Source organism: Pseudopodoces humilis, chromosome 4 (assembly GCF_049639895.1).
Source record: "Pseudopodoces humilis isolate 2021_Gansu_Grassland_sample_001 chromosome 4, ASM4963989v1, whole genome shotgun sequence".
NCBI classification, from domain to species: Eukaryota; Metazoa; Chordata; class Aves; order Passeriformes; family Paridae; genus Pseudopodoces; species Pseudopodoces humilis.
This window is the reverse complement of record NC_142203.1, coordinates 38463972-38489092: the sequence shown is the minus strand read 5'-3', so window position 1 is coordinate 38489092 and position 25121 is coordinate 38463972. Positions and strand designations below refer to the sequence as shown.

Genomic DNA, 25121 nt, shown 5'->3' with positions numbered 1-25121 from the left:
TTTAGTCTGTATTTCTATAAGTACTATATGACTCTGGAAAACACAGTTTGGTAGTGGCAACCAGAATATAAAGTATGCCATCAAGGAATAAAAACAAGACAGCATGATACCTCTCTCACAACTTGGCAGCTGTGAAAGGTGAGATAAAATCCAGAAGTAATAAATGTAACAGTATAAACTATGCACTAACTGTATGAGCAAGAGAATAAACCATAATCTGATTAGTCAAAATAAATCCTGTCCAGCGCCTGAATTAAAGGAGGTTTGTGTTTGACAAGATTAGTAGCAAACACATGTGGAAAGGTATTTTATCACGTGATCCTTAAGAAAGGAAAACAAATTATGGAACATGTTCCTTTTATCACAAAAGTTCATGGAATTACATAAAAATAGAAGATGCTCTATCTGTTAAGTGAGTTCAAGCAGCATTCTCAGTGAAGAAAGACATTGTCAAGTTGTTACAGAATGGGTTTTCATAAATAGTCATCTACAGCAGTGGAGATTCATTTATAGTTGATTTTTCAAGCTTGATGAGGGAGGTACTTAAAAGACTAAGATTAACTGGTGTTTCTTGACAGACATGGCATGTCTCTTAAATGTAGAATACTTTGAATAAGAATTATAATAAAAACATTGCAATATCAATAGTTCCTGTATTGAGTGCAGATATCCTTTGTGTGAAGATTATCTGTATTCTGACAATGGCCCGCAACTGTCAGTATTGGATTGCTGTAGATTTTGAGAAGAAAATACGTAAGAACTATAGAATACAACCCTAAAAGTTCTTCTAGTTCAAACTCCCTGCAATCGGCAGGGACATTTTCAGCTAGATCAGTTTGCTTAGATCCATATCCAACCTGACCTTGAATATTTCCAGGGGTGGGGCACAGTGGTGGTTGACCCTGGCTAGGTGCCAGGTGCTTACTCAGTCACTCTATCACTCCCTTTCCCACTGGGACAGGTGAGAGAATAAGATGGAGAACAACCAGCAGGGTGAGATAAAGCAGTTTTATTACAGCAGAAGTACAAAACAAGCAGAGCTCTGCTCACACAAGAACTTAAGAGCACACATAAACGGTTCCTCTGGAAGGCAAACATTGAAAACTCAGGAGTGCCCCCCTCTCCTTATTTCTCCCTTAGCTTGTATATCTGAGCTGATGTCGTATGGTATGGAATATCTCTTGGCTCATTTGGGTCAGCTGGCCTGGTTGTGGCCCCTCCCAGGTTCTTGCCCACTCCCATCCCATTTGATGGGGAAAGGAATGTCAGAGGGAAAGCACTGCTTGGTAGTAGCCAAAACACTGGTCTGTTATCATCACACATTCAGCTACCAACGCAAAGCACAGCGCTGTAAGGGCTGTGAACTTTACTTCAGTCAGACCAAACACAGGCATCCACCACCCCTTTGGACAACCAGCTGCAGTGTTTCATGATCATCACTGTAAAAAAGCCTTCTTATGTCTTAACTAGATCAAAACCAGGCCCTGCTAAAAAGCCTTTCTCCATCTTTTTTACAGACCCCTGTTAAGTACTAATGGGTCACGGTAAGTTGTCTCCAGAATCTTCTCCAGTTTAAATAACCCCAAGTCTCTCAGCCTTTCCTGATAGGAGAGGTGTTCCATCCCTCCAGTAATATTTTGGCCTTCCTTTGCACTAATACCAGAGGGACAGAATCACCTGCCTTGACCTGTGGCCACACTTCTTTTGATGCAGCAAAGAAGAGTATGATAATCTGCCCTTGAAGAGTTGATGCTTCTGAGAGTGGTTATTATGTAGAAGAAACTTACATGTCAATACTTGGAGGTGTTTAGAGCCATGGTAATCAAAACAAAGCCAGGGATTTCTGTTCCATGCAGAAGTGTGGTAGACAGCTGTTTCTGAAGAAACAGATATGGAAATATGGAGATATGGAGAAACAGATATGGAGATACGGATTACACTGTATGATATGTTAATAGTACATCTCATCTTTCTTTACAGTTAGAAACTTGTTTGTCACAGAAAGTAGTCAGATGTGTCTCTGTGCAGTTTGAGATCCCATGCTACTCATAATCTTTGCTAAGAAGTCATGAGTGTTAAAGCATGAGTTTCATTTCTATTTGTGATGCCATGATGCAGGGAGAATTACACAAGGCTATATTATTGTAAACATCTTGAGGTAGAAAATGCATGTTATTCAGTGTGGCATGTGGCCATTCCAGTAAAAATTGCTGAGAGCTGTTACATGACAACAAAACACACTTGATGTGCTGCTTCACTCAAGGTTATTCACAGGCTGGGTTTTCCAGTCTACTATATACAAGTTTGAGGGAGGAAGATTATATTGCAAGTTAATCTACTGGAATAAATGACTTGGTTTTTTCTGGGATTTTTTTGTTGGGTTTAGCCTGATTTGATGACACAGAACAATCTGTGTTCTACACTTGAGTTGAAATTCAAGTCTTGTGCAAATAGACTTTATGAACATTGTATTTTCATTAAGCAAATGGAAGGTTGCTGGCTCTATTATCACTATATGTTAAGAACATAGATGAAAACCAAAAAGAACTATCTTGTGTAGCCACAGAAAGAATCATATGGAAAACAAAAGCTTCTTAAAGCAAACATATGAAATGAACTTGTAGACCGTACTTGGTGGACTTGCAAAGCCAGACTGTAGCTTTCAGAACAGGCCTACATTTACTTCAGCCTTTCAGAGAGGAAAGAAGTCTTGAGTAATTCATGTGATATTTTGCCCAAAATTATTATGACATTAATTTGGGGGAAAAAATGGAAGTGTTAGCAAACTCTGTAAGGCCTTAGTCATCTACTAAGTATTTTTAGAGGTTTTGATTTTCGTGGGGTTTTTTTTCTTGATGGACTCCAAGTTACAAAGCAGCCTGATTTTCAGTGCAGAAGCTTTTTACTTCCTTAGGTTTTTAGGTAACTTGCACTGAAAGTTCTATTTGTGAAGCTTTTTCTTAGGTACCATAAGAAAGAGAAGCCTCCCAGAGGCAAGATTTAAATATTTTCTTCTAATGTTTCTAGTCTATTCTGAATTAAATGACTGCATTTCTTAATGATTTTCCTAAATAATTTCTGTCTTAATTGGCAAAAACAGCTTATGATACATGTTTTGCACAGTATGGAAGTCTGGGATAGTCTTTCTCTAGTTCCTATACAGCTGAATTTATGTAGTATATCTTCAACAGGAATCTAGGGTGTGGAGGGGGAGCTGTGTGAGCGTGGGGAAGTCCTTAGAGAAGGCTTGGAGGTTTCACAAAAAAGGTGGAAGATGGGAACAGGACATACTAAGTAATTTGAAAATCCAATGATGTCCCACATTAGAACGAGTTTGTACTTTTTAATATATGGAAAAGTATTAGTCACAAGAACTTGTACTATACCTGTTTAATATCTAAAGTTGAGGGTTTTTTTTCTGTCAACTGCATGTTTTCAACTTAAGTTTACTTTAAGTTTTACTGAAAAGAAATGTACAAAGACAGCCATTCAATTGAGGATTAATCACTATGGCAACAGAAATGTGGTGACTGAAAAGGGGGAGGATGTATTCTCCCCTCAGCTTCCTGCCAGCTGTCATATTCAACCTCTGCGGCATGAATTCAGGCCAAAATATAGACTGTGACCAGCTCTAAGAAACTTTATCTGTATTTTTATAAATTTGTACAAGAATTGCACTATAAAGGAAGGCTTAATCCCCTGAATTGGATGACAGACATTTGGCACTATTGCCAGTGTTTGACAGAGAAATAACGAGATGCTTTGTAGTAAAACCTGGATTAATGGTAAACCCCTCTTTATGTTATTGCAATGTGGTGTAAATGAGAAAACTAAGCATGCTGTCAGCCTAGGAAGAAACATGCCCTTTGTATCTCCAATTCAGATTTAAGTACTGTTGAAAATACTGTAAATACAAAAGTTGTGTCATTAAGAACTCTGCTTTATCTTATTTGTATTACACTGTCATTTTGTAGATTATTTAAACAAAGACTTTCTATCAAGGAACTCTGATTGCAGTGTGTTTGCACAGCTTTCAGATTCAACAAGTTTAGATAGTTGTTTACAAAGAGTAGGCTTTTGGGAGATAGCATGCCTTTGTCCTCACTCTTCTAGGATGGGAAGTATTCAGCTTTAAAGTAATTTTTCACAAATGATTTGCCTGTAATACTGCTTTGTTGAGTTTACTGGTTCAGTTTACAGTGGAATTAGCCATTCCACTATTACGCTTTTGGCTGTGTTTTCATAATGCAGTGGGTAATATGTGGCATTCTTTTAAGCTTGTAGTGGAGTTTTCATTATTACTTATGTGCATCATCTTTGGTTTTGCTGCTCTTTTGACAAAAGGATGAGAGGGTGAAGGAAGATGGGTGCAAGTCCACAGCTTCTGCTGGAACAAGCAATTACCTTAAGCTTTGAGTTCTTAGATAGACCAAGTATTTCCTCTCATTCTCACCAGTAGTAATAACTATTGATTCAAGGTCAGCTTTTTGGTGAAAAACAATGGTATGTCTTGCAGGAGTTACTTCAGGTAAAGGTTCAAAAGCTTTAGTAAGATTGCTCCTAATGAAAAATTCTTGCTCTGTTACCTGATTGTAGAAGAAACAGACTCAGAAGTAAATGTGAAATAGAAAGGATTCAGTCTGTTCTCAAGTGATATAGTAGTCAATTCTCCAGTACCAAGCAAAATATTAGAGTTTATGGAAGGTCCTTGTCTCAGTTTGTTTATGCAGTAAAGCTACATGCGACATACATGGGGAAATGACTGCATATTCCTCTAAAATTCATGTAATTTTATCAGCTTTAATTTTCCTGGTCTCTTGATGTTGGCAAAATACTTTGGAGAAGTAATTTGGATCCATAATAAATCACAGAATCGCTAGGTTGGAAGAGACATTCAAGATCATTGAGTCCAACCTAACCCTAACACCTCAACTAAACCATGGCACTGAGTGCCACATCCAATCTTGTTTTAAAGATATCCAGGGATGGTGACTCCACCACCTCCCTGGGCAGACCATTCCAGTTCCAGTACTTTATCACTCCTTCCATAAGAAACTTTCTCATAATATGCAGCCTATATTTCCCTTGACACAACTTGAGACAACGTCCTCTTGTTCTGTCAGATGCTGCCTGGAGAAAGAGACCAACCCCCACCTGACTACAAACACCTTTCAGGAAGTTTTAGAGAGTGATGAGGTCACCGCTGAGTCTCCTTTTCTCCAGGCTAAACAACCCCAGCTCCCTCAGCCATTCCCCACAGGACTTGTGTTCCAAGCCCCTCACCAGCCTCGTTGCCTCCTCTGGATGCGCTCAAGTGTCTCAACGTCCTTCCCAAACTGAGGGCCCAGAACTGGACACAGCACTCGAGGTGCCTCATCACACAGCCTCACCAGTGCCAAGTTCAGGGGGAGAATGACCTCCCTGCTCCTGCTGGCCACACCAGTCCTGGTACAGGCCAGGATGCCATTGGCCTTCTTGGCCACCAGGGCACACTGCTGGCTCATGTCCAGCTGGCTGTCCCCAGTACCCCCAGGTCCCTTTCTGCCTGGGCACTGTCCAGCCACAGCGTCCCCAGCCTGTAACATTGCAGGGGGTTATTGTGGCCAAAATGTAGGACCTGGCACTTGGACCTATTAAACGTCATCCCATTGGACTCTGCCCATCCATCCAGCTGTTCCAGGGCTCTGCAGAGCCCTCCTCCCTTGCAACAGATCAACACATGCTCCCAGTGTAGTGTCCTCTGCAAATTTACTAATGGAGGACTCAATTCCCTCATCCATGTTGTCAATAAAAATATTGAGCAGAACTGGCCCCAGCACAGACCCCTGAGGGACACCACTGGTGACTGGCCACCAGCTGGATGCAGCACCATTCACCACCACTCTCTGGGCCTGGCCATCCAGTTTCAGCTTCAGATTCAGGCTTCTGAAGGATGTTCATTATTCTCTGGTTAGTCTGGTTTCTTATCGAATTGCCACAGATATGAGGCAGCTTGAAAAACAAGTATCCCTGAATCTCTCAGAGATTCTTTCTTCTCTACTCATCCTGCTCCCAGCTTCTGGTCACTTACTCTGCTGTACCTTTTCATCTTGCTGTATTTTAAAAAGTGAAACATTGTCCTTTGCCTTGCTTGAATGGACTATAAGAAAGGGAAGTTACTGGCTTAAGATGTTCAGTCATCTCAGTCATGTCTGATGATGCATATACACGCACTAGCATTCATTGCTCCAGAGTATAGAGCTGCCTCTTTATGCCTGATACAAAAAGGACAGAAGTTTTGTACTGTCAAAGATAGACAAAAATGGGGTTTGCTAGGTGTATATTGTTTTTAAATAACTGCTGTAACTAGGCAGCAGGAGACAGATTGCCATACAGAGCTAACACATCCAAGAGTTGTAGATTCAGTAGAAATTCACAAAGTTGTAGATTGAAGTAGAAATTCCTGCTGTGTTGTAACACCTAAATTTTTGCTTGATGCCTGTGTTCATTCTTCTTGAAGAGTGTTACCCATAAATGAATTGTGTGACACTGAATGTGCACACATAGTCTAGTATTTTTGCTAGACTCTTGATTGCTGCATCCTCTTAGGTAATATATAATTGAAAGAAATCAAAACTCATTATTGGTATGCAAAACTCAATATATATTTTCAAGAGTAAGAGAACTACATAATGAAAGAAGAAGGGATTGAAACTACATAGCCTAAATGAAAGGTGTCAGTGAATGCTTTCTTTGAGGTATTTTTCAGTTGTAGTAAGAATCCCTGGATTTTCTGAATACTGTAGAAACCATTTTATGCACAACTACTTATCTGTCTTCTTTCTCATTGCAGTGTATGAAAAGATTCTTAAGAGTAAGTGTGGTAGATTAGGGGGGAATAGGAGAAGAAAAAAAGGATAAGACAGGAAGAACTGGCTACAATTTTGTGGGTTTTTCCATAATTCAAAGTAGCACTTTGTAATTTAATTTTATTGTACTTTCAATTAACTTTTTGTTTGCATTTAGTGGGATTTTTCTGGAGTGCAACATTTTCTCATTTAAATTCTTCAATTAAAAAACATTGCCTTCTGCTAAACCACTTGTATGGTCTTTATCTTATATGTATGCCTTTAAAGTGTGTATTTCTTTTGAACTTGCTGTGAAAGTTTTCTTGATATAATGGAAGTGCACAAAGTTTAAGAAAGTAGTAAAAATATTGCATTCAGTAATACAGTCAAAATATTTTATCTTTGATGTCAATGTAATTATTTTGCTGCATCTCCTACCCTTCTCTGCCAAGTTTGTGAAAACAGAAATGTATAATAGTGTTAAAGATAATTCAGTATAGACAAACATAATTTTTCAGATGGTCAACAAGTATTGGTCAAGTTTAAATGAAACTTCACTTTGATTTTTGATGATTAGAAATTTGATGATTAGAAATTTTATAAAATGCACTGCAAAGGCCTATTGTGTTCACTGTATTTAAATATTTAGTAAAGACTTTCCTGATTGCTGTCATTCTCTCTGTAAATATTTGTAATATACAGCAGACACTGTATGCTATAGCTTACAGTGAAAGATTTTTGTTTCCTTTATTATTCTATCATACAATATCCAAATAGGACATATTGAATGTGATACAGAGTGTGACATTCAATAATATAAACAGATTAAATGTGCTAGTGTCTGTAGAAGAACAAGAGTCAGAGGCTTCTATCTGAATCAAGTTTTCTTAATTTCAGTCTTACTTCGTGAGATTGTCTTAATGCATGTGATGAGAGTGATAGATAATTTGTGCAAACATGACCAGCATTATGCAGTCAACATGGCATTTCATGTAGAAGCAAGGAGTGTGGACACAGTAATTTGTCTGTGACAGGGCTTTGAGAAAAATAAAGAAAGCTGTTGAAAATAATTTTTTATTGAGATCAGTGATTAAGAGGGCAGATATTGAAAGATAATTGGAAAGATACTGGCCATGAGAGGAATTAATATAGAAGAGCAATATAGGAAGTCAAATTCAAAAGAAAGCAAAACAGTGTAGAATGTTGACAGTACTGGAATATTGACTGAAGTTTTCATTTTTTTGTAATGCTAGTAGAAGGATAGAATATTTTAATCTAATTTTGTAGATTTTACTTGTACATAGACCCTGTCATCCATTGTATCATTCAGAGTAATAAACATCAGATTTGACCTTTTACATGGAGACATCTAAAAAAAAACCTAAGTGTTTTAGGTTTGTTTAAAAAATGTTTATTCTGTAAAAAAAAAAGTTCCTGGATTTAGGCACTGGGTGTTGGGCTTTCTAAAGCATTCACCAGTTCAGTGGAGTCATTTGTTGTGTTTTAGCCTGTTTATCATGTAACCAGTTGCCTTTGCTCTGGGGAGCTGGGAAGTTTTTCAGGAGTAACTCACAATGGCTGCAGACTTTCACTGGAATTAGCTCCTGTAGTTCTTGCAATAACGTTTTTTACAGTGATTCCTTGAGAAGGCTGACCTAGAACAGAGGCTAGACAGAGTTAAGAATGAAGTAGTTATTTACCGAAAGGCCTTAAAGGACACACCTTAGGCAGTACAAGCTCCAGGCCAGGGCTACACCCATGATGGACCTAAAATGGTCACAAAATGGATGACTGGCCACGAAGTCTCACCTTCTTATAAGTTTTGGTTATTCTGCGTATCAGGGTTAATTGTCCAATCACAGCTTCAGGTTATGAAGCCCCATCCTTCTTGTTTTCTGTCTTCAGTCCACCATTGGTTATGCTTTTGGGCCTGAAACTTGTAAAACTTATCCTTGGTATAAAGCTGGAAAAGGAATTATTTTGTTTACCTACTCTGTAAAGAGAGCTCACTAACACTTAATATGAAACTCAAAACTACACACCTAGGCAGCACAGAACATGAAAAACATGAAAGCTAAAACTTAAGTCATCAACAGTAACATTTTTTGTCATGAGAAAGAAGCCTCACCTTTAAACAACTCCTAAGTAGAAGAAGAAATGCTCTTTGAATGTATTTGGTGGTATTTTTGTGTTGTTTTTCTGGGTGGTGCAGTGTACCTAAAATTTTATGCTTCCAGAACTAAGTATGGCTTTTTGTGCATTTATATGCAATTAGCAATACTTCTAACATTAAATGTGGTTTCCTGCAAAGACAAGCAATTTTATTACTTTCAGTATGTTTACAGCATTTGGCTTTTTTCCCAAAGATATTAAAAATCTTCTGTATTTGAACAAATGTATAAACCAAAGTAGTACTGCCTCTTATACTTTGGTCTTGTTTAATGAGAGGTAGATTGATGCACATTTAAGGAGGTTTAACATAACTTTAAGACAGGCATTGACATGGTTAGTCTTGTATTCTATTCAAATTATACTTTCTTGAATTAAATTATATAGGCATGATTTCCTAACAGAGTGAAAAATAGGCTCTTACCATAGTGAGATTGGAATACCGTTTTTCATGCAAAAAATCTATAAAAGTAAATGTTTTTTAAACTATGATTGCTTTCTTCTTTTTCTGAGTAAAATCCTGTATTACCCATGCATATTTAAAAAAAAAAAAATAAGAAAGTTAACAAATGTATACAGAACCAGCAAGAGAACTGTACAATATTTATGTAGATAATCTACAATCTACATCTACTAATTAAATCTTTTTTTTTTTTACTAAAATTACACTATTATTGGGAGAATAGGGTTTTTATTTTGCTTGGGATGGGGTTTCAGTATTGTGTAGAGTAATACGTGGTGAAGAATGGTGAAGTAAAATTTTAATCTTTGGAGCTGTGCATTTTCACATTAAAGTGAAAATTTATTCCTGTAGGTTCTGTAATATTAGCATGTCTCTCTGTATGCTAGTTGGACGTTATTTACCAAAGTAGTGGGGTCAGAACACATGTGAGATCCTAAAGCTCAAGAACATTGTGCACAGTCCATGAAAATAAAGAAAATAGATATGGATCAAGTAGAAGAGCATTGGGAAGAAACAGTGTAGATCTGAAACCAAATTTTGAACAGCACATGGCAAGATGTGAATGCAATTTGTGATTTCATCTCTGAAGCAGTGTTAGTAGGAAGACTGAGGATATCACTAGGTAGCTATGTTTTGGCAAAGGCGAAATTTTTATGAGAATTTGTGAGAATTTCCGAAAAATAACTCAGGTTTAAAGAGGATCATATTTTAGTGCAAGATGTCAGAGAACCAAGACTTCCCTTCAAGTCGCTGGAATTTTGCAACTGAAAAGGGAATCTGCATTTCAGCTCTGAATCCCAATCCTAGTGTTCAATCAATACCCCGGTAATGCTAGTTACAAGGGACAGAATTGGAAACAGTTGGGTGCATTATTACCTCAGAGGCACAGCTGTTCTAATGATTTCAATGTCTTATTTTACTAGAAAAATTATGAAGTCCCAGAAGACAATACTTCAGAGAAGAAAATTGTTAAGGAAAGGCAAGAAGTGTTGACAAACAGTAAGCAGCATCATCTGTATGTTATACATCCTGTGACCCAGAGAAGCAAAAAAGTACACAGAGTAGGTTCAACCACCTTCTTGATTGGAAAGACACCCAAAGGAATACGCAGGTGAGATTTTTTTGCTGATTTGGAAGTAAAATTTTAACGTTGAAACAAACTTACCTTTCAGTATTTGCATTTGTCTTTCTTTCGACCCTACTCAGGGAATACTGTTATATTCTATGGCAAGAGTGAAAGTAGTGGGAAACTTTGACTCGCTCTACAATATGAGTACTGTAATTGATTAATAAAATTAATTGAACCTAAAAATCACTTAAACATGTTGATTCAATGGTCATATATTACTGTGACACATTACATATAAACTGTGTAGAAGTCATCACCATGAATGTTTGTAGTATGTGCATCATGGGCTACCACAAAACAGTGTTTAAACTGTATAGAGCATTTTATAATGTTATCTTCTAACTGCCTATTGATTTTGCCCAGATGTCATCACTTTCACTGAATGGTGGTTAAAAAAACTAGGCTTCATGTTTCTTTTTCAGCGTATTGCTCAATACTTTTCTGTATCTCTTTTAAGGCTTCCCCCCTCCCCTCCCTGCCCCCGTTATTTTTGGAGGGATAATAATTTTTTTCCTTGATTTCCTTTTTCCTAAATTATTGCTATTATTAGTATGAATATTAAATTCTTTTGTTATGTAGATAGAGGTTCAAGAAAAATAGCTTGGTGGTTTGTGGAAATAGAAACTGGAAGGCTGTAGCTAGATAGGCAAAGGTACAGAATAAGTATTTGGTATTTATTTTCAATTCGCCTTGAGACAAGTAAATTACTTTATGAAAGCTGGTATCTAGGTAATGCTGTAAGCATTCAGAAGCTTTCATATCGTCTAGCTGGCCTCAGTTACCCATGCTGTTATTGTCAAAGTGCCAGTAATTGTCAGGTTTGTTTACTGTTATAGACACGGGAAAATACAAATATTTGTGAGGCAGGTGAAGGGGAACTCTTCATTCTAAAAATGTTCAAAATCATAATTACTTATGAAAAATTTACTGAGGTAATATTTTCAAAGCCAGTGAAGTAACTAAGGCTGTTATTCCAAGATCCTAACGTCATACCTAATAAAAAGCTTAAACAATTCACTGTTGAGCATTGAGCAGGTTATCTGTTAGCACCTGGCATGCAGTTAGACTTTGTAGTGTATGTGGACGTGCCAGAGTGAATGAGGATGATTGTATGCCTCAGTTTGTTGTAATTGCAGGGCAGAGTGGGAAGCCAACTGCAGTCACCACACTCAAATAATTTGAGCTAGCCAATCAAGTGGTATTTGAGGCAAACAGGGTTAAATCTTGCTGCCTTTTGGAGCCCTCATACATGAAAAGCTACATGTTTCATATCCTTTCTCCAGCATGGGATTGTAAACCTACCTCTCCAGCCTTCCGGTAAAGTTCCCTGACCTCAGACTAGGGCTAACTCAACTAAAGTGATCTATTTTAATTAGAGCTTGGCTTTTTAGCAGAAAAAAATATTCTGTAACTCACTGGGTAGGATGACGTGGACAATGCTTGTCTCCTGTGCATGCATTTATCCAATTCTTGTTTAGCAACTCTTCTTTAAAAGGACTTGGAACTATATCCTCCCCATTTCCCCCACCCCCTAGTTAAGGGTAACACATTTTTCCTTCTTGATAATTACAGGAGACAATTTGAGGAAATGGTATCCCACTTTAATGTGGAATCAGTGAAAGACCTTGCAGAACATATTGTAAAAGCTACATCAGAAACCAGGCAGAAGATGTTGAAGGACTTTTATGTTTCCAAGCATCCAGACATGGAATCTTTCTTCTCACTTGAAATACCTACAGAAACTTCACATAACTGTGAGGAAAGAAAATTTGGTACAACACACTCCAGAAAAAGAAAATCCATTGTTAATTTTGGACGATCTAAGTCTAGACCTTCATCAGCTAACAGACTACTTTTGAGTGGAACTACAGAAACGCAGACCCAGGAGTGCCATAAAGGAGAAGCAGAACAGCTTCACAAGGACTCCTACTTGCAAGATATGTTTGTTGATGCAAAATATAAACAATCACCCAGTGTTGCTACTCAACATAACCAAAGAAGAAACAGTCAGGCATTCAAGGATTTTATGGCATCTGGCTCATTAAGCAGTAAATCAGAAATAATTGAGGTGCTGCCTGTAAAAAGTTGTGAAGGACAGCAAGACTCAGAAGGAACACAGCTGCCCAAAAAAAGATCCCTGTCTCAGTCAGAAAATGTAGAGAGAAAAGCTCAGATTTGCAAGAAAAATTATTTTATGGACTTACTTGGAGATACCTCTATTCTTGATGAAATATTCAGAAATGATGGAAAGGTATCTACAGGATCACCAAGGAGATTCTCTTCAGGACAAGCAGAAAAATCAAAGGGGAGACCAAAAGATTTCTGGGATATGCTGAATGAACAGAATGAGGAGAGCCTCAGAAAGCTCACAGATATAACAGTCATAGAGAAGCTTTGTGAAAGAGTCCCTCATTCCACAGTGACAGGGGAGAGAGAAGTGTGTGAAAGTTCTCTTTGGAAAAGAAATGAAACTTTTTTGTGGAAAAAATACAGTGCAGATGATTGAGATGAACCATCCACTACTAAATCTTGTAATGTAGTAAAATGGAAGTTTTCTATGGAAGTTACACTATAACTATTTTATTTGAACTTTGACAGCATTATGCCACAAAACATGGTAATTCCATGAAATTAAAGGTAAAATGATTAATTCCTATTTATAGTGATACAGAATTACATTTTACAAGTGTGATTATGAATGAAATTACATATGCAGGTTAATATATAGTACATAAGTGCATAATCATGAATATGTACTATATATTGTAGCCTGTAATATATGATGATTTTATATTAATGATTTTTAGAATTTTCTGATTGCACTTTGCTTTCTTTAATTCTGATTATATTCCTAGGCGCAATAGAAGTACTAAGTGATTTTTTCCCTTTACTTAAATTTGGATGTTGTCAGTCATCCCAACACAATGTAGAGATAACAGGATTTAACAATGATAATGCATATATTTTCTGAGGTGGTAGAGACTGGACGAGTTCCTGAGACAGGGATGATGTCTGTGTCTAGTAGCTTCAGTCTCTGAAGCTGTGGACCTTTGAAATCTTCATAGTATCCTATAAAAGTGAGTTTCTCAGCTTGGTTGATGTAAAGAACCAAGTTTTTTTATTTGATCTTTCTCATTAAATGATGTGTTAAATTTTATCTCATTACTCTTTCATCTCCCGTTTTTTATTTTTATAGACTTCTGTCATGTCTTTGTCAGGGAATATGCAGCACATTATATGTGTAAGAAATATACCATACAGTGTATATGGAGTAAGGAATTTTAACATCTTGACAAGTTATTATCTTACGTGTGGAATGCTGGATGTAATAAAATTTTCAAATTAAAACTATTCTTCACGGATTGGAAGGGTGTAAGATACTCAGTGTCATATCTCATTTGCCAAGTGGTCTGTCACATTTTTCAGTGCTATAGGACTGAAAGAGCACCTTGTAACACGTAACTAGAAGAGAACAGGGCTTCATGTTGCTCTGGAAACCTTAACCCTAATATTTGATTTTTGTGAGCATTAGTATACAGGTTTACATTGAGTATACTGTATAAATTGTTTTTATGAAGGGTAAATGTTATGAAATTTTAAAATCCTGGACACTGAACCTGCACAGCAGCAGTCTGTGAATGGTGATAGTTTTTGTGGTCTGAAAGACTACCCACTGGAAAATAAGCTTAAATTTGATCTGGAGCAGCTTCTACTTTTGGTCATGGGAAGCTGTGGTAGACTACACTCTGTCTCTCTGGTAACCATTGTGAACATATTAGAAGTGGAAACCACCTAAAATCCTGGTTGTGATATCTGACTTAAATACCTGAAACAGGGAGCTGAGTATCTTGCATGAATGTTAAGTAATAAAAGCTTTACAGGTAGCTAACATAAGTAAGATTAATGTGTTCCCTAACTTTCCCTTACTCTGAATTTATGCTTTTACTACTTTATTATACCAAATGGTATAATGGTCAGTTGGAACAGCTTTTCAACAAAAAGTACGAACTAAGAAAGAAAAAGAAGAAGCTATAATCTGTTAGTCATTGATACATTTGAATTATGTACAGCTAAAGGAAGTCATCTTAAGCCAAGGAATACCGACACCCTTGTTGATGTTAATAAACCTGAGATAAATTCAGGCCTTCTGTTTGTGGCATCAGTATTAGCTTTCTGTACAGGGTAGAGTTCTTATGTTTTGAGAGGGAAACTGCTCCTTAGGTAACAAAGAGCAAGTTCGGTGGAATGAAAGATGTGGTCATCAAATACATTAAAAGAGAGTAAGGGAATAACCCCTTTATGTCTGCAGCAGAAAAACAGGAGTTAAATGGCTTAAGCTGCACCAAAGATAATTGAAGTTAGATAGTAGGGAGGGAAACTCTATAGGGAGTTTGTAGGTTGCGTAGTGCTAGTATCTGACATGATCAAGAACAGCAGAGGAAAGAGCCTGCTAAAAGTTGCATAGATTAAACTGTCCTTGTTTTTGGCCAGAAGGAGGGACTGGTAACATCCATCTGAGGGCCAGAAGGGGCTGGATAACCTTGTTGACTTCAGCTGGTATTGGGGTACTGAAGGGAAGCTTCACCACAGCACCTTGTTTGTCAGTCATGGTGTGAATCAGTAGGTACTAGAGAGGGCAAAATCTGATTTGGGTAGGTAAGATTTCTATTGATTCCCAAGTATGAAGCTGTCATAATTTTCCTGAAGTAATCAAGTAAATGTTTCTCGTTTAAGGTGATGGTATGCATAACTCAAAACTTCCATAGATGTGCATGTTTTATTCACATCTGCCAAATATTGACAGTATATTTGTGGAAGTCTGTTTGTTATGTGCAATTGAACTGAGCTATGGGAACATGTCTTGATGTAAGATCTGTGTCACTCCGTAGCTTTCTGCAAATTTAATGTATTTTACAAGGAAATATCACCTAAGCCATAAATATTGCAACTTACAGCCCTAGGGATCTGTCTGTAATATTTTTGTTGTGAAGTTGTCTGTATAATTTTAAAAAATGGATCTGAACAAATTAAAAAATAATTTTACCTGCATTTGGAGACATAGTCTTCAAATATTAGAACTGAAGAGATCAATTATATCTTCTTAGAAAACTGTGGTTATCATTTTGTTTGGCTTTAAAAACAAAAATGGTAGTGTGGAGTTCATACTTCTATGTACAGGGTTCCATGCAGGGAGATGTGGACTACAGGAAAACAGCCTCCTGGCATAAAGAAATAGCTTCATGGTGGTTGTCACCTGATCTGAATGTAAATCATCCAGGAGATGGAGTATCATTGTTTTCCCGTGGAAATTGGTGGATTTTACTGCTCTTTATTGCAGTTCCCTTGGTTTTTTTCCTCCTTGGAGTTCCTATGAGTCTGGCTGTGGGTCCCTGACCTTGCAGGTGGTACCACTATTTTCAGTATTGCCTTCAATGGAAATTCTTTGAAAAAAAAAAGCAGGTTTCCAGTGAAATAGTAAGAAATTTGGCCCTGTCTATGCTAACGAATGCAGCTATCCCAACAACCATCATCTTTCAAGACCTAGTTAAAGACACTGTGTTCTGAGTCTAATTTGGAGTGTAGTTTGGATCATAAGCTGTTTTGCAAACTGGGGCTATACTTAAAACTGCATTTGGCAGTAGCTGTGTGGTACACAGATTTCATTTAATCTGAGGGAGGGAGACTGAATTATTTCAGGTAATGAGTATGTTTGAGAAAAGTCAGGGTGTGGATGCAAACATTTGTCAACACATTAAGATCATTTGAAAGGATGTATTTACTTAGCTTTAGCAGGTCATGTGAGCCCCAGAAGGCAGACTGATGCCAGTGTCATGGCTTCATCACACTGTTAATGCTGTAAAAACCAGTATTAAGAAGAGGAAAGGGTGATTGGTAATAACATAATCAAGTATCACAGGATAATTCAGAGGTGATAATATGTTACTATGTAAGAAAAAGATTACTTAAGTTACTTTCTTAGAAATCTCAATTGCAGGAGAGGATTTTGTTCTTCCAAGGAAGCATTTAACTGCCTTTGCTGCAACATATTTTTCCATTCCTGCAGTATCCTGCATATCTTATTCACTGCATACCTTCCAGCTTATGCAACAAATGATGTAATACTGTTAGAAATACTCTCCTTGTTTTTGCACATTCCCCAGTTCAGTACATCTTGACTTCATCCATTCTATAAAGAAAGAGTAATGACCATTTATATCATGTCATAATCTACCTTTCTTGAGAGGGTGCCTGAAAAGTAATTGGCTAGGGATGACTAAGGAGATGCAATTTCTGCTGCTGAAATTGGATGTCTAGATTGCAGATGAGAGAGGTAGGCAGTGATTCAGAGCATTTAAGAGGCATAACTCTTGTCCTGTAGATCATGTGTGGATCATAGCAATGTCCTTGTGAGTCTATATCTTGTGTGTGATTCTGACAGCTAATTCTGAAAGAGGAAGAAAGTACATCTAAACAGATGGTTGGAGGGCTTCAGAGTTGTTTGCTTGGCATCCTAACCTTTGTTTAGTTGACATCAGCTGAATTGCCTTTTCAAAGACCAAGTGAAGATTGTGCTCTAAAAGATGTAATTGAATGTAAGAATGATGTATATGCATGATGCTTGAGGACAGATTGTCTCAGTTGTTCTCTGAGTTTGCCAGAGCTGAGAGGATGGAATTGAGTGGTCAGAACATGACCTAGTATCTGTGGCAGCATACAGTATGACTGAATTGAAATGGTACCTGTATTTTGCACAAGTTGGAGCATAAACAGGCCCATTGCACTAAAGCATTATTTTCTGAAAATACACAAAGACAGCTTAATTATGTTAAAATTTGCATTGGTCTGTTGTAGCATGTCACAATGTCTGATTTGTATATTTAATAGCAACATTCTCAGTCCCTAACACTGTACCCAATGAAGACAATTACTAATCAGTGGGGATGGCTGGGATGCTAAACAAATATCAGCTAACCTCAGAGTGAATCTGTTTTTTTCTTCAACAGAACTGTTTATACTAGAGGGGTTTTATTCCACTTTTATTTGTATTGAGTTGTTTCCATCATGTGAATGCTTATGTAAACATGATCTCCCATATCATCCTGAAAATCATTCTATGCTACTTGCTTTAAAAACAAATACCGAATGTCTATTTATGTTGTTTGAGGTAACTGCTCACAACTGTCATCAGCACTTGCCTTTCCATGATTCAGACTATAATGGGACTTCTATGACAGTTCCTGCTTGTTCTGGTTTATAATTCTTTAGCAAGGAAAACATTCATACTGTGGTCTGATTTGAAATGTAATTTAATTACCTCTGAGAAAGTTGTTTTCTTAAAACGTCTCTTTTGTGCTTTTGTCTCTTGACCTTCACAGCAGACTCAGATTAGCTTGGCTTGGTCCCTCGATATGCATATACTAGAGCATTTGTGTCCAGCTTGGTCCCTTGATATAGTGTAACTAGAGGCATTTGTGCTCTTCTTGCCTCTTTGCCTTCACTGTTCTGTCATGGTTGTATATATTGCTGTAATTACAATACACTAATTCTAATTTAAGAGTCTCATACTTGGTGGGAGTATTGAGGAATAACTTCTTATTAGTCAAATGTTGAGGTTCTGTTCTGCTTCTGACAGACTGTCACTCTGCACTATTTAGAAAAAACAGACAAGGAACATCCTATGTTCTTTGTAATGGACACTTCCTTTACATTACTGTATGCCCTAGTCATTAGAGGTAGATAATAATATATATTTAATGTATATGTACTTATATACTGTCTTTATATTATATACTATACATATCTATGTATACATAAATTAGAATTCTATTTTAAATGATCTATACAATATAATCAACTTACAAGAATTTGTACAGAATTACAAGAAATTATGATAGTATGAAATAAGTATTTTATGCCTGAAGCAAAAGAAATATTAGGTATTTTACCTTCATATTTGACATACTGCTGTTTGAACCTTGGGAACATAGAACAATTTAGTGGTTTAGAATTTTGTGGTTCTGTCAAATTGTTGTAATTGGGTAATTTCGCATCTGATAGTCTGTGTCAAACTCATAAATCTTAGCAGATGAGAAAGAAATCAGTGAAAAACTGTAACTTCAGAAATACCTGAATTCAGTGTCATTCATCTCTCTTGATTCTTTTCAAACTGCACAGAAGAGAATGTGCAGTCTCTTATTTTGTTAGACTGTTCAGTCTAGGAAAATGTGCTTGGACTAAATGGTGGTATTTCTCTTGAAACATTTCTGGATGTACATGTTAAGGAATTATCTTCGTAAATTCCATTTCACTAAAAGAAATAGAAGCGGTAGGAAACCACTTAAAAGTGAAAGTTGGACTTACTATTACTCTTTAGTAATGAGAAAAGCTACTTAAAGTGGTGGGAGTCTTTTTAATGTTTTTGTTTACCCTTTGGTTCAAACATTCTATGTATTAATGTTCATGTGTGCCAGTGAAATGAAAAACCTAACTAGTGACTGAAAAAACCAAAGACATGGAACTTTTTTGCACCTGGAGACCCTGATGCCCAGCATCAAAACTGCCACCCTTACCCCAAGAAAGGTAAAGGTTTAGGCCTTTTTGTAAAGTTTACTTTGTATGGTTAGGTATTTAGGCTGTGGTGGTAAATTGAGCATGGTTACAGTTTTTCATCTCATACAAGAAGTCTTTGCTTCTACCATGAGAAGAGATATTTGTGACCTGATAGTCTTGAGGATGATGTCTCTGAAAATAAAATGTCCTGGTAAGAAAACAATTTAAGAAATTTTAAGGGAGTTTTAAAAATAGAACAAGACACTTTTACTTTCCTCACCATCAAAATCCCAGCATTTTAGAAGATACTGTGTTTAAGAACCAGAGTGAGCAATAAAATCTTCTGTAACTGAGTTGCTATACTTCAAGCATGTCACTTTTTAAGCAAAAGTTTATCTTTTATTGTTTTATTCCTTCAGGGATAAGAAGTGGGTGTTTTCAAAACCTCTGGGAAGCATCAGTAAATCTGTTCTTCTTGGTAGCAGAGAACTTCCATTTTTAACTTTGCAGGATTACAGCATAACAGATTAGAAGTCTGTGATCTGTGTCTGCCTTTATCTTCTGGTATTGTACAGGCTGCGAACTGGGAACTAATTGGAAAATATTATATCTACCAAGTAACTTGGTATGGATGCACTGAAATGGTAGCCCACTGTTCAGCTGTGCTTCATAACTGCAGAGGCTGCAGCTGATCTGTGGTACAACCTGGGATTTTTTCATCCTTGGATTTGTACTCAGAAAGTCAGAGGGGAAAAACTATAAAGGGAAAGAAATAAAGGGATCTCTTTAGAAATGTGTTAATCTGCAGATAAGGAGGGTGACGTCTCTGGGAAAAGTTAGTATTGCTAAGCATACAGTAGAAGACTATGACAGAATGCATGAGCAGTTGTAATGCTGTCATTTTGTAGCTTTTGAGAGTTTTTATAACTTTATTATTTCTAGTGCAGTTCTGAAAAGGCGATTTTTGAAAACTTTCAAATAAAACTCTAGAGAGAAGGGTATTCCTTCGCTCAGAAGTGATTGATTCCCATGTGAATCATTATGAAAATTTGGAATGACAATTCCAATTAGTTGACCAATTGGAGTTGTTAATAGCACTAGATTACAGTCTCTTTTGTAGACTAGCCAGTCAGGGGAAGAAAGGATATAGATGTTAGTAGATGTCACAGAAACTGGTTGAAAACAAAAGAGTGCAGGCATCTGTGAAGTCTTGGTTCTATTCTACAGTCTGGAGACAGTGTTTGTGTATTTAGCACAATGGATCATTATGCTCTGCCTATGTTGCATCTGTATCTTGGAAGTCTGTTCTGCTTTCTATTTCTTTCTTGTTAGCCTAAGCTCTTCAGCTTGTTTCCAAGTTAATGAGCTTCCCCAGTGTCCTGCATGGGCACCATCAGTGAGTACTGATGGAACAACAGTCAGGATTTCTCAGCTCTCAGTTCTGGTGCCTCAGCAGCTTCTGGGGGCCAGTACCATAAATTGCATGAAAAGACCCAAAAAGCTCTATAAATCCTTTTATAATCATGGAGTCACTCAGTTCATCTGTGAGAAGGGACATGTATGTAGTCTGGTGATGAAGGAGGTGTATGAGGCAAGGCAGTAATTTGTTTTAGTAGAATGTACAGAAAATAATGTTGCTTCTCTCTAGGAGATTTGTATGGAGTGTGGGTAAGCCCCAGTATTTAAAACCTGGCCAAAATTTGTCAGGTTTTCAGAAGGCTATTACTGGACATGATACTTGCAGTAAGTTAACCCCTCTTGCCACCCACAGTATCTCTCCCCAAACAAGCAAACAAAACAGATTCGCAGTGAAATGGTGTCTTAGTTTAGAAAAAACTTGAGGGAAAGTGAGATTGATTCCCTTTTGTCCCCTTTTCAGAACAGCTGTTTAAGTTGAAACTTCTGAGAAAAATTCAGCCTGATGGAGACACGAAGCAGGAAGAATTTCAGCTTGAGCACTTAGAGTTTGACAAATTTATGGACAACTGAATTAGGATCCTGTAACAGAGAGTGTTATGCAACCTTTATTGGTGGGAGTATCAGCAGTATGTATGATATGAATATGGATGTACATTTGTATGCATAAGCAGATAGTATCAATGGCTCACTTGCGTGATGTTATTACTGATCAAGTACAGGTACAAAGCAAATGGAAGAGGCACAGGAGTCAGTCTGTAAGCACCTTTGCTTGTCCATTTTAAGCTTTGCAGGGGCAGTTGAACAGTGGTGCCACAATTGTAATGCAGAACTCCTTACCTGTTGAAGACAATAAAGCTATTTCTTTTAGTCCAGCATAAAGGAAATATTGAAGGAGATCTGAGCAGGAGTCCACCAGGCTATCTCATTGTTCAGAGATTCAGATTCAGATTGCTCATCATGAAGTGTACTCATTTGCTGTAAGGCTGTGAAGCATTAAGCTTAGGAGGGGGTATTCAAACTATGGAGTAATAGCTGTGGAAAGGTTTGCCCTTTGCCTCTTCCATGTGTACGTTGTTCTCAACAGCCATACAGTATAGTTCCGCTGCTTAGGAGAGGAAAGAGTGAGTTTTTAATATGCAATAAACTTACCTTCCTGATTTATTTCTTTTTATAATTATAATGGAAAACAGTATTTGCAACACTCAGTGATTTTAGTTTAACTAAACAAGAACTAACATTAGTCTCTAGGAAAATTGTGGGAAGGACTTCTCATCTCCCTATAATGTAAAAATAGATTTAATATATTTGCATCAGCAGTTTCTCCTCTTGAATATTCTTGAAAGTATTTAGATGGTGCAGGCTTTTTGCTATTTTTCTTTGGTATGGTATGCACATACTGTAGCAATCCATTTTTTTCATCAGTGTGTTACTAATAATGAGCCACCTAAGCTCTAAAAATCTCCCTCTGCTCTTAGCTGTAAAAGAATGCTTAAAGGATTTAGGGATGTCAGTCATCATCTGGTTTTTTAGCAGGGGGGTGTGTGTGTGTGTATGCACAGGGACGAGGGGAAGAGAGCCCAAGCTGGAGTTCAGAAATTACACTGTGTGTGGTCTGAGGTTATTTCTCATTTCATGAAATGCACGCTTCATTCCTGGCTCAGACGAACTTGCACGTCACTGAATAAGTCCCTTATCCAGTTTCCAAAACACTGAAGAGATTTGAAAGAGCTCTGTGGGTGGACTGCTACTATCAGCTAAAGCAAATAAGCCAGCCTATTTAGTTAAGCATTTTTTAATACTTAAGCAGAATAACCGACAGTTGTGACCAGCCAAAAGAAGGGAAGGGAGGAAAAAAACTGCACAAGTTTAAGCAGTCATACATTAATTAACATTAAAGGCATCATTATAGTTCCTGGTTTGTGAAGGTGCTGTCTGATCAGTCCAGGAAGAGCACTAGGGAATGACTAAATGAACTGCCCTGTGCTGCTTATAGGCCCCTGTGGTCTGCTGGTCACAGTTTATTCAGCAATTCACCTTCCTTTAATCAAAAGTGGTGTAAAATTATTATAATAAGCCCCAGAAAGATTAATCCAAAGAATCCTTGTATCAGGCTGGTTCGCTGTATAAAATAAGTAAAAAGCTCTACTCTGGAATACTACAAATGTCCAGCAGCAAAGCACTATTGTAGCAAATTCTTGTTCTGTGATAAATCTCAGTATTCAAAATAAATGACGGTTCATTTCATGGCAGAAAAGAAATACAACAAACAAACAAAATATTACTATTCATTCAATTTGAAATTATTTGGCTAGAATGTGATTGAGTACTCCAAATCATGTTTTCAATCCAGTATTGAGATATCTCTATCTCTAATCTTGATACATTGACTCCAAATGCGCAATGTAGCTAGCTCTGCGATTGCAAGATGCGTGTACTTAAAGATTAACTTCATTATAGCTCTGAACTAAATCAGGAGAAAATAATCTCTTTTAAAGTGAATCTCAGACAGAAATCTTGTATCCTGAGAGATCAGGATCTGTGAAAGCCTAGGCAGGGCAAAGTGTAGTAATTTGATGAAAGCATCCTGTGACAGATACATTGCCTTGCCCTGGATAGCACAGCCTGGGTCCACACCTCTAAGAGGTCTAGGAGAGTGCAGGGTTAAATGCCTTTTCCCAGTTTGTGATGTTCCTGCTTCCTTGTGACTTGAGAGAGGAAATCATCAGGTTCTAGACAGGGGGTTTTGCTGAAACCTTTGCAACCTAAAATGCAACTTCAAATACTTTTCACTTCCCAGTACCAACGTTAAATTAGGTGCCAAGGGTCTCATGTTCTGAACAAACAGTAGAGAAGTGTTGCCCAGAGGCTGTTGAGTCATAAGGAAAAAGCAAGAGGTATTTGATGGTTTTGTTTCCTTCATGGTGTTAGCAACTCCTACTTGCCTAGTGTGGGCCAAAGACAGATGAAAGCCATATTGTGTGTTGTCTTTCAGGATGCATGGATCTGGAAAGAACTGGCGACTCTGCAGCTCTTGTTTGTGTTCACAGGCCACTGCCACAGGTTGTCTCCATCACATCTTCAGTGTGGGAAAGAGGGGACAGGCTCACCATTCCTTTTAATAGCATATCTGCATCTGTGCCTCGTTTTCCTCTCCCCACTGGGGAAGTGAGGTACGAGGCAGGCACGCTGTATGTGCAAAAACTCTGTGATGGATCCAGGTTGACATAGACCTTAGCTGTGAAACTCTTCTTCCTTTCTTAGATTGTGTAATGTGTGATCTGCCTGCAGGAGATTTCCTGCTGTGCTGCTTGACAGATCTGCTGAACAGTAGGCACCAGAGGGAGTCGTGACGTGGAGCACATTCAAAGATAAATGGCATGGAAATCCCTAAAGCATGTGCGATCACTCTTTGGACAGGTTAGACAAGATAGACCCTGAAAAGATAAATTTGCTAGGGCATCTATAATGAAAGTTAAGGGTAAACAAATCTGGACAGTGAAACAAGTTAGCTGATGGGGAAAGGTGGGATTTGAAGAAATTTTTAGGGTGTACTAGGGATCTATCACAAAAGGTTCAGAGAGATTTAAATAATAGAATACTAATTCACTGCAAGTCATTTAGTGTTTTCCCTTCCTTTGGATAACAGCAATTGATGTTGAATATTTTTGCATTTTCACCAGCCCCAGAGCTGAAATCTGCTGTATGGTTATTTATTTAGTCTGACTAGTTCTGGACAAGGTGTTAGACTTTAGTGCCTTAAAGCACACCAGTGAGTCCAGCTGCTGAGTATAGGGCTTTTCTCAGCAGTTGTCTGCATTAGCTTCTGGCTACTAAGACAAAGCTGTACTGCCAGACTTCCACAACACTGTCCAGAAAAGGCTTTCCCAGAGTTGGATGAGCCTAGGAAATAAACCCACCAAACCCAAAACCCGCTTAGAGAAATCAATGGCAGTTCCAAATACCACAGTATTTTTAAAGAGCTTCTGCTTGTGAAGCTAGCAATCAGAAAACCTCTGTCTGGAAAAGAGCTCTGAACCAACTCCTATTATAGGAGGTGACGCCAAGTTCTTGATGGTAAATGACCACATTACACTATGGGGCCTGTGGGTGTCAGAGAAAAGATGCATGTGAGAAAAGTCACCAGCTGAAAGCATGGATATGTTTTGAACACTGGAGGTAGTTTAGTAGCCTGAGCCTGTTTCTGATTAAAATAAGAGTCCTTCAGATGAATGGAATGTAAACCACATACCAATTATTGGAATCCCATAAAGGAAACTCCCTTTTCCGTCTGTCTATTCATCCATCCGCCCACCCACAAAAGTACAGGGTCTCAGAAATATCCCTCAGCAGAAATGATGGAAAAATTCAGTGCTTGCTTCCTTTTTCCTTACCTCCCAGGTGCTGGATGACAACTAAAGAGATGAAATTGCAGTGAAGCCACTTAAACAGTTATCAAAGAAATGGACCTGCTAATTAAAAGGATAGTATTTCCTGGCACAAGAGAAAACACACAGAGTCAAATCTTGAGGCTTTCCTCAAGCAAACTTCTGTGGGAATGTGACTG

At 37.7% G+C, this 25121-nt stretch overlaps 1 protein-coding gene across 1 annotated transcript in view; it reads left to right on the top strand.

The window, feature by feature from the left end:
* Positions 1 to 13745, top strand: part of ERCC6L2 (ERCC excision repair 6 like 2) — a 55700-nt gene extending 41955 nt beyond the window's left edge. The window contains exons 18-19 of the mRNA XM_005522739.3: positions 10383 to 10570; positions 12161 to 13745. Coding sequence (XP_005522796.2) covers positions 10383 to 10570; positions 12161 to 13094 — 1122 coding nt within the window. The 3' untranslated portion in view covers positions 13095 to 13745. The remainder of the gene's footprint in view (positions 1 to 10382; positions 10571 to 12160) is intronic.
* Positions 13746 to 25121: the final 11376 nt, after the last annotated feature.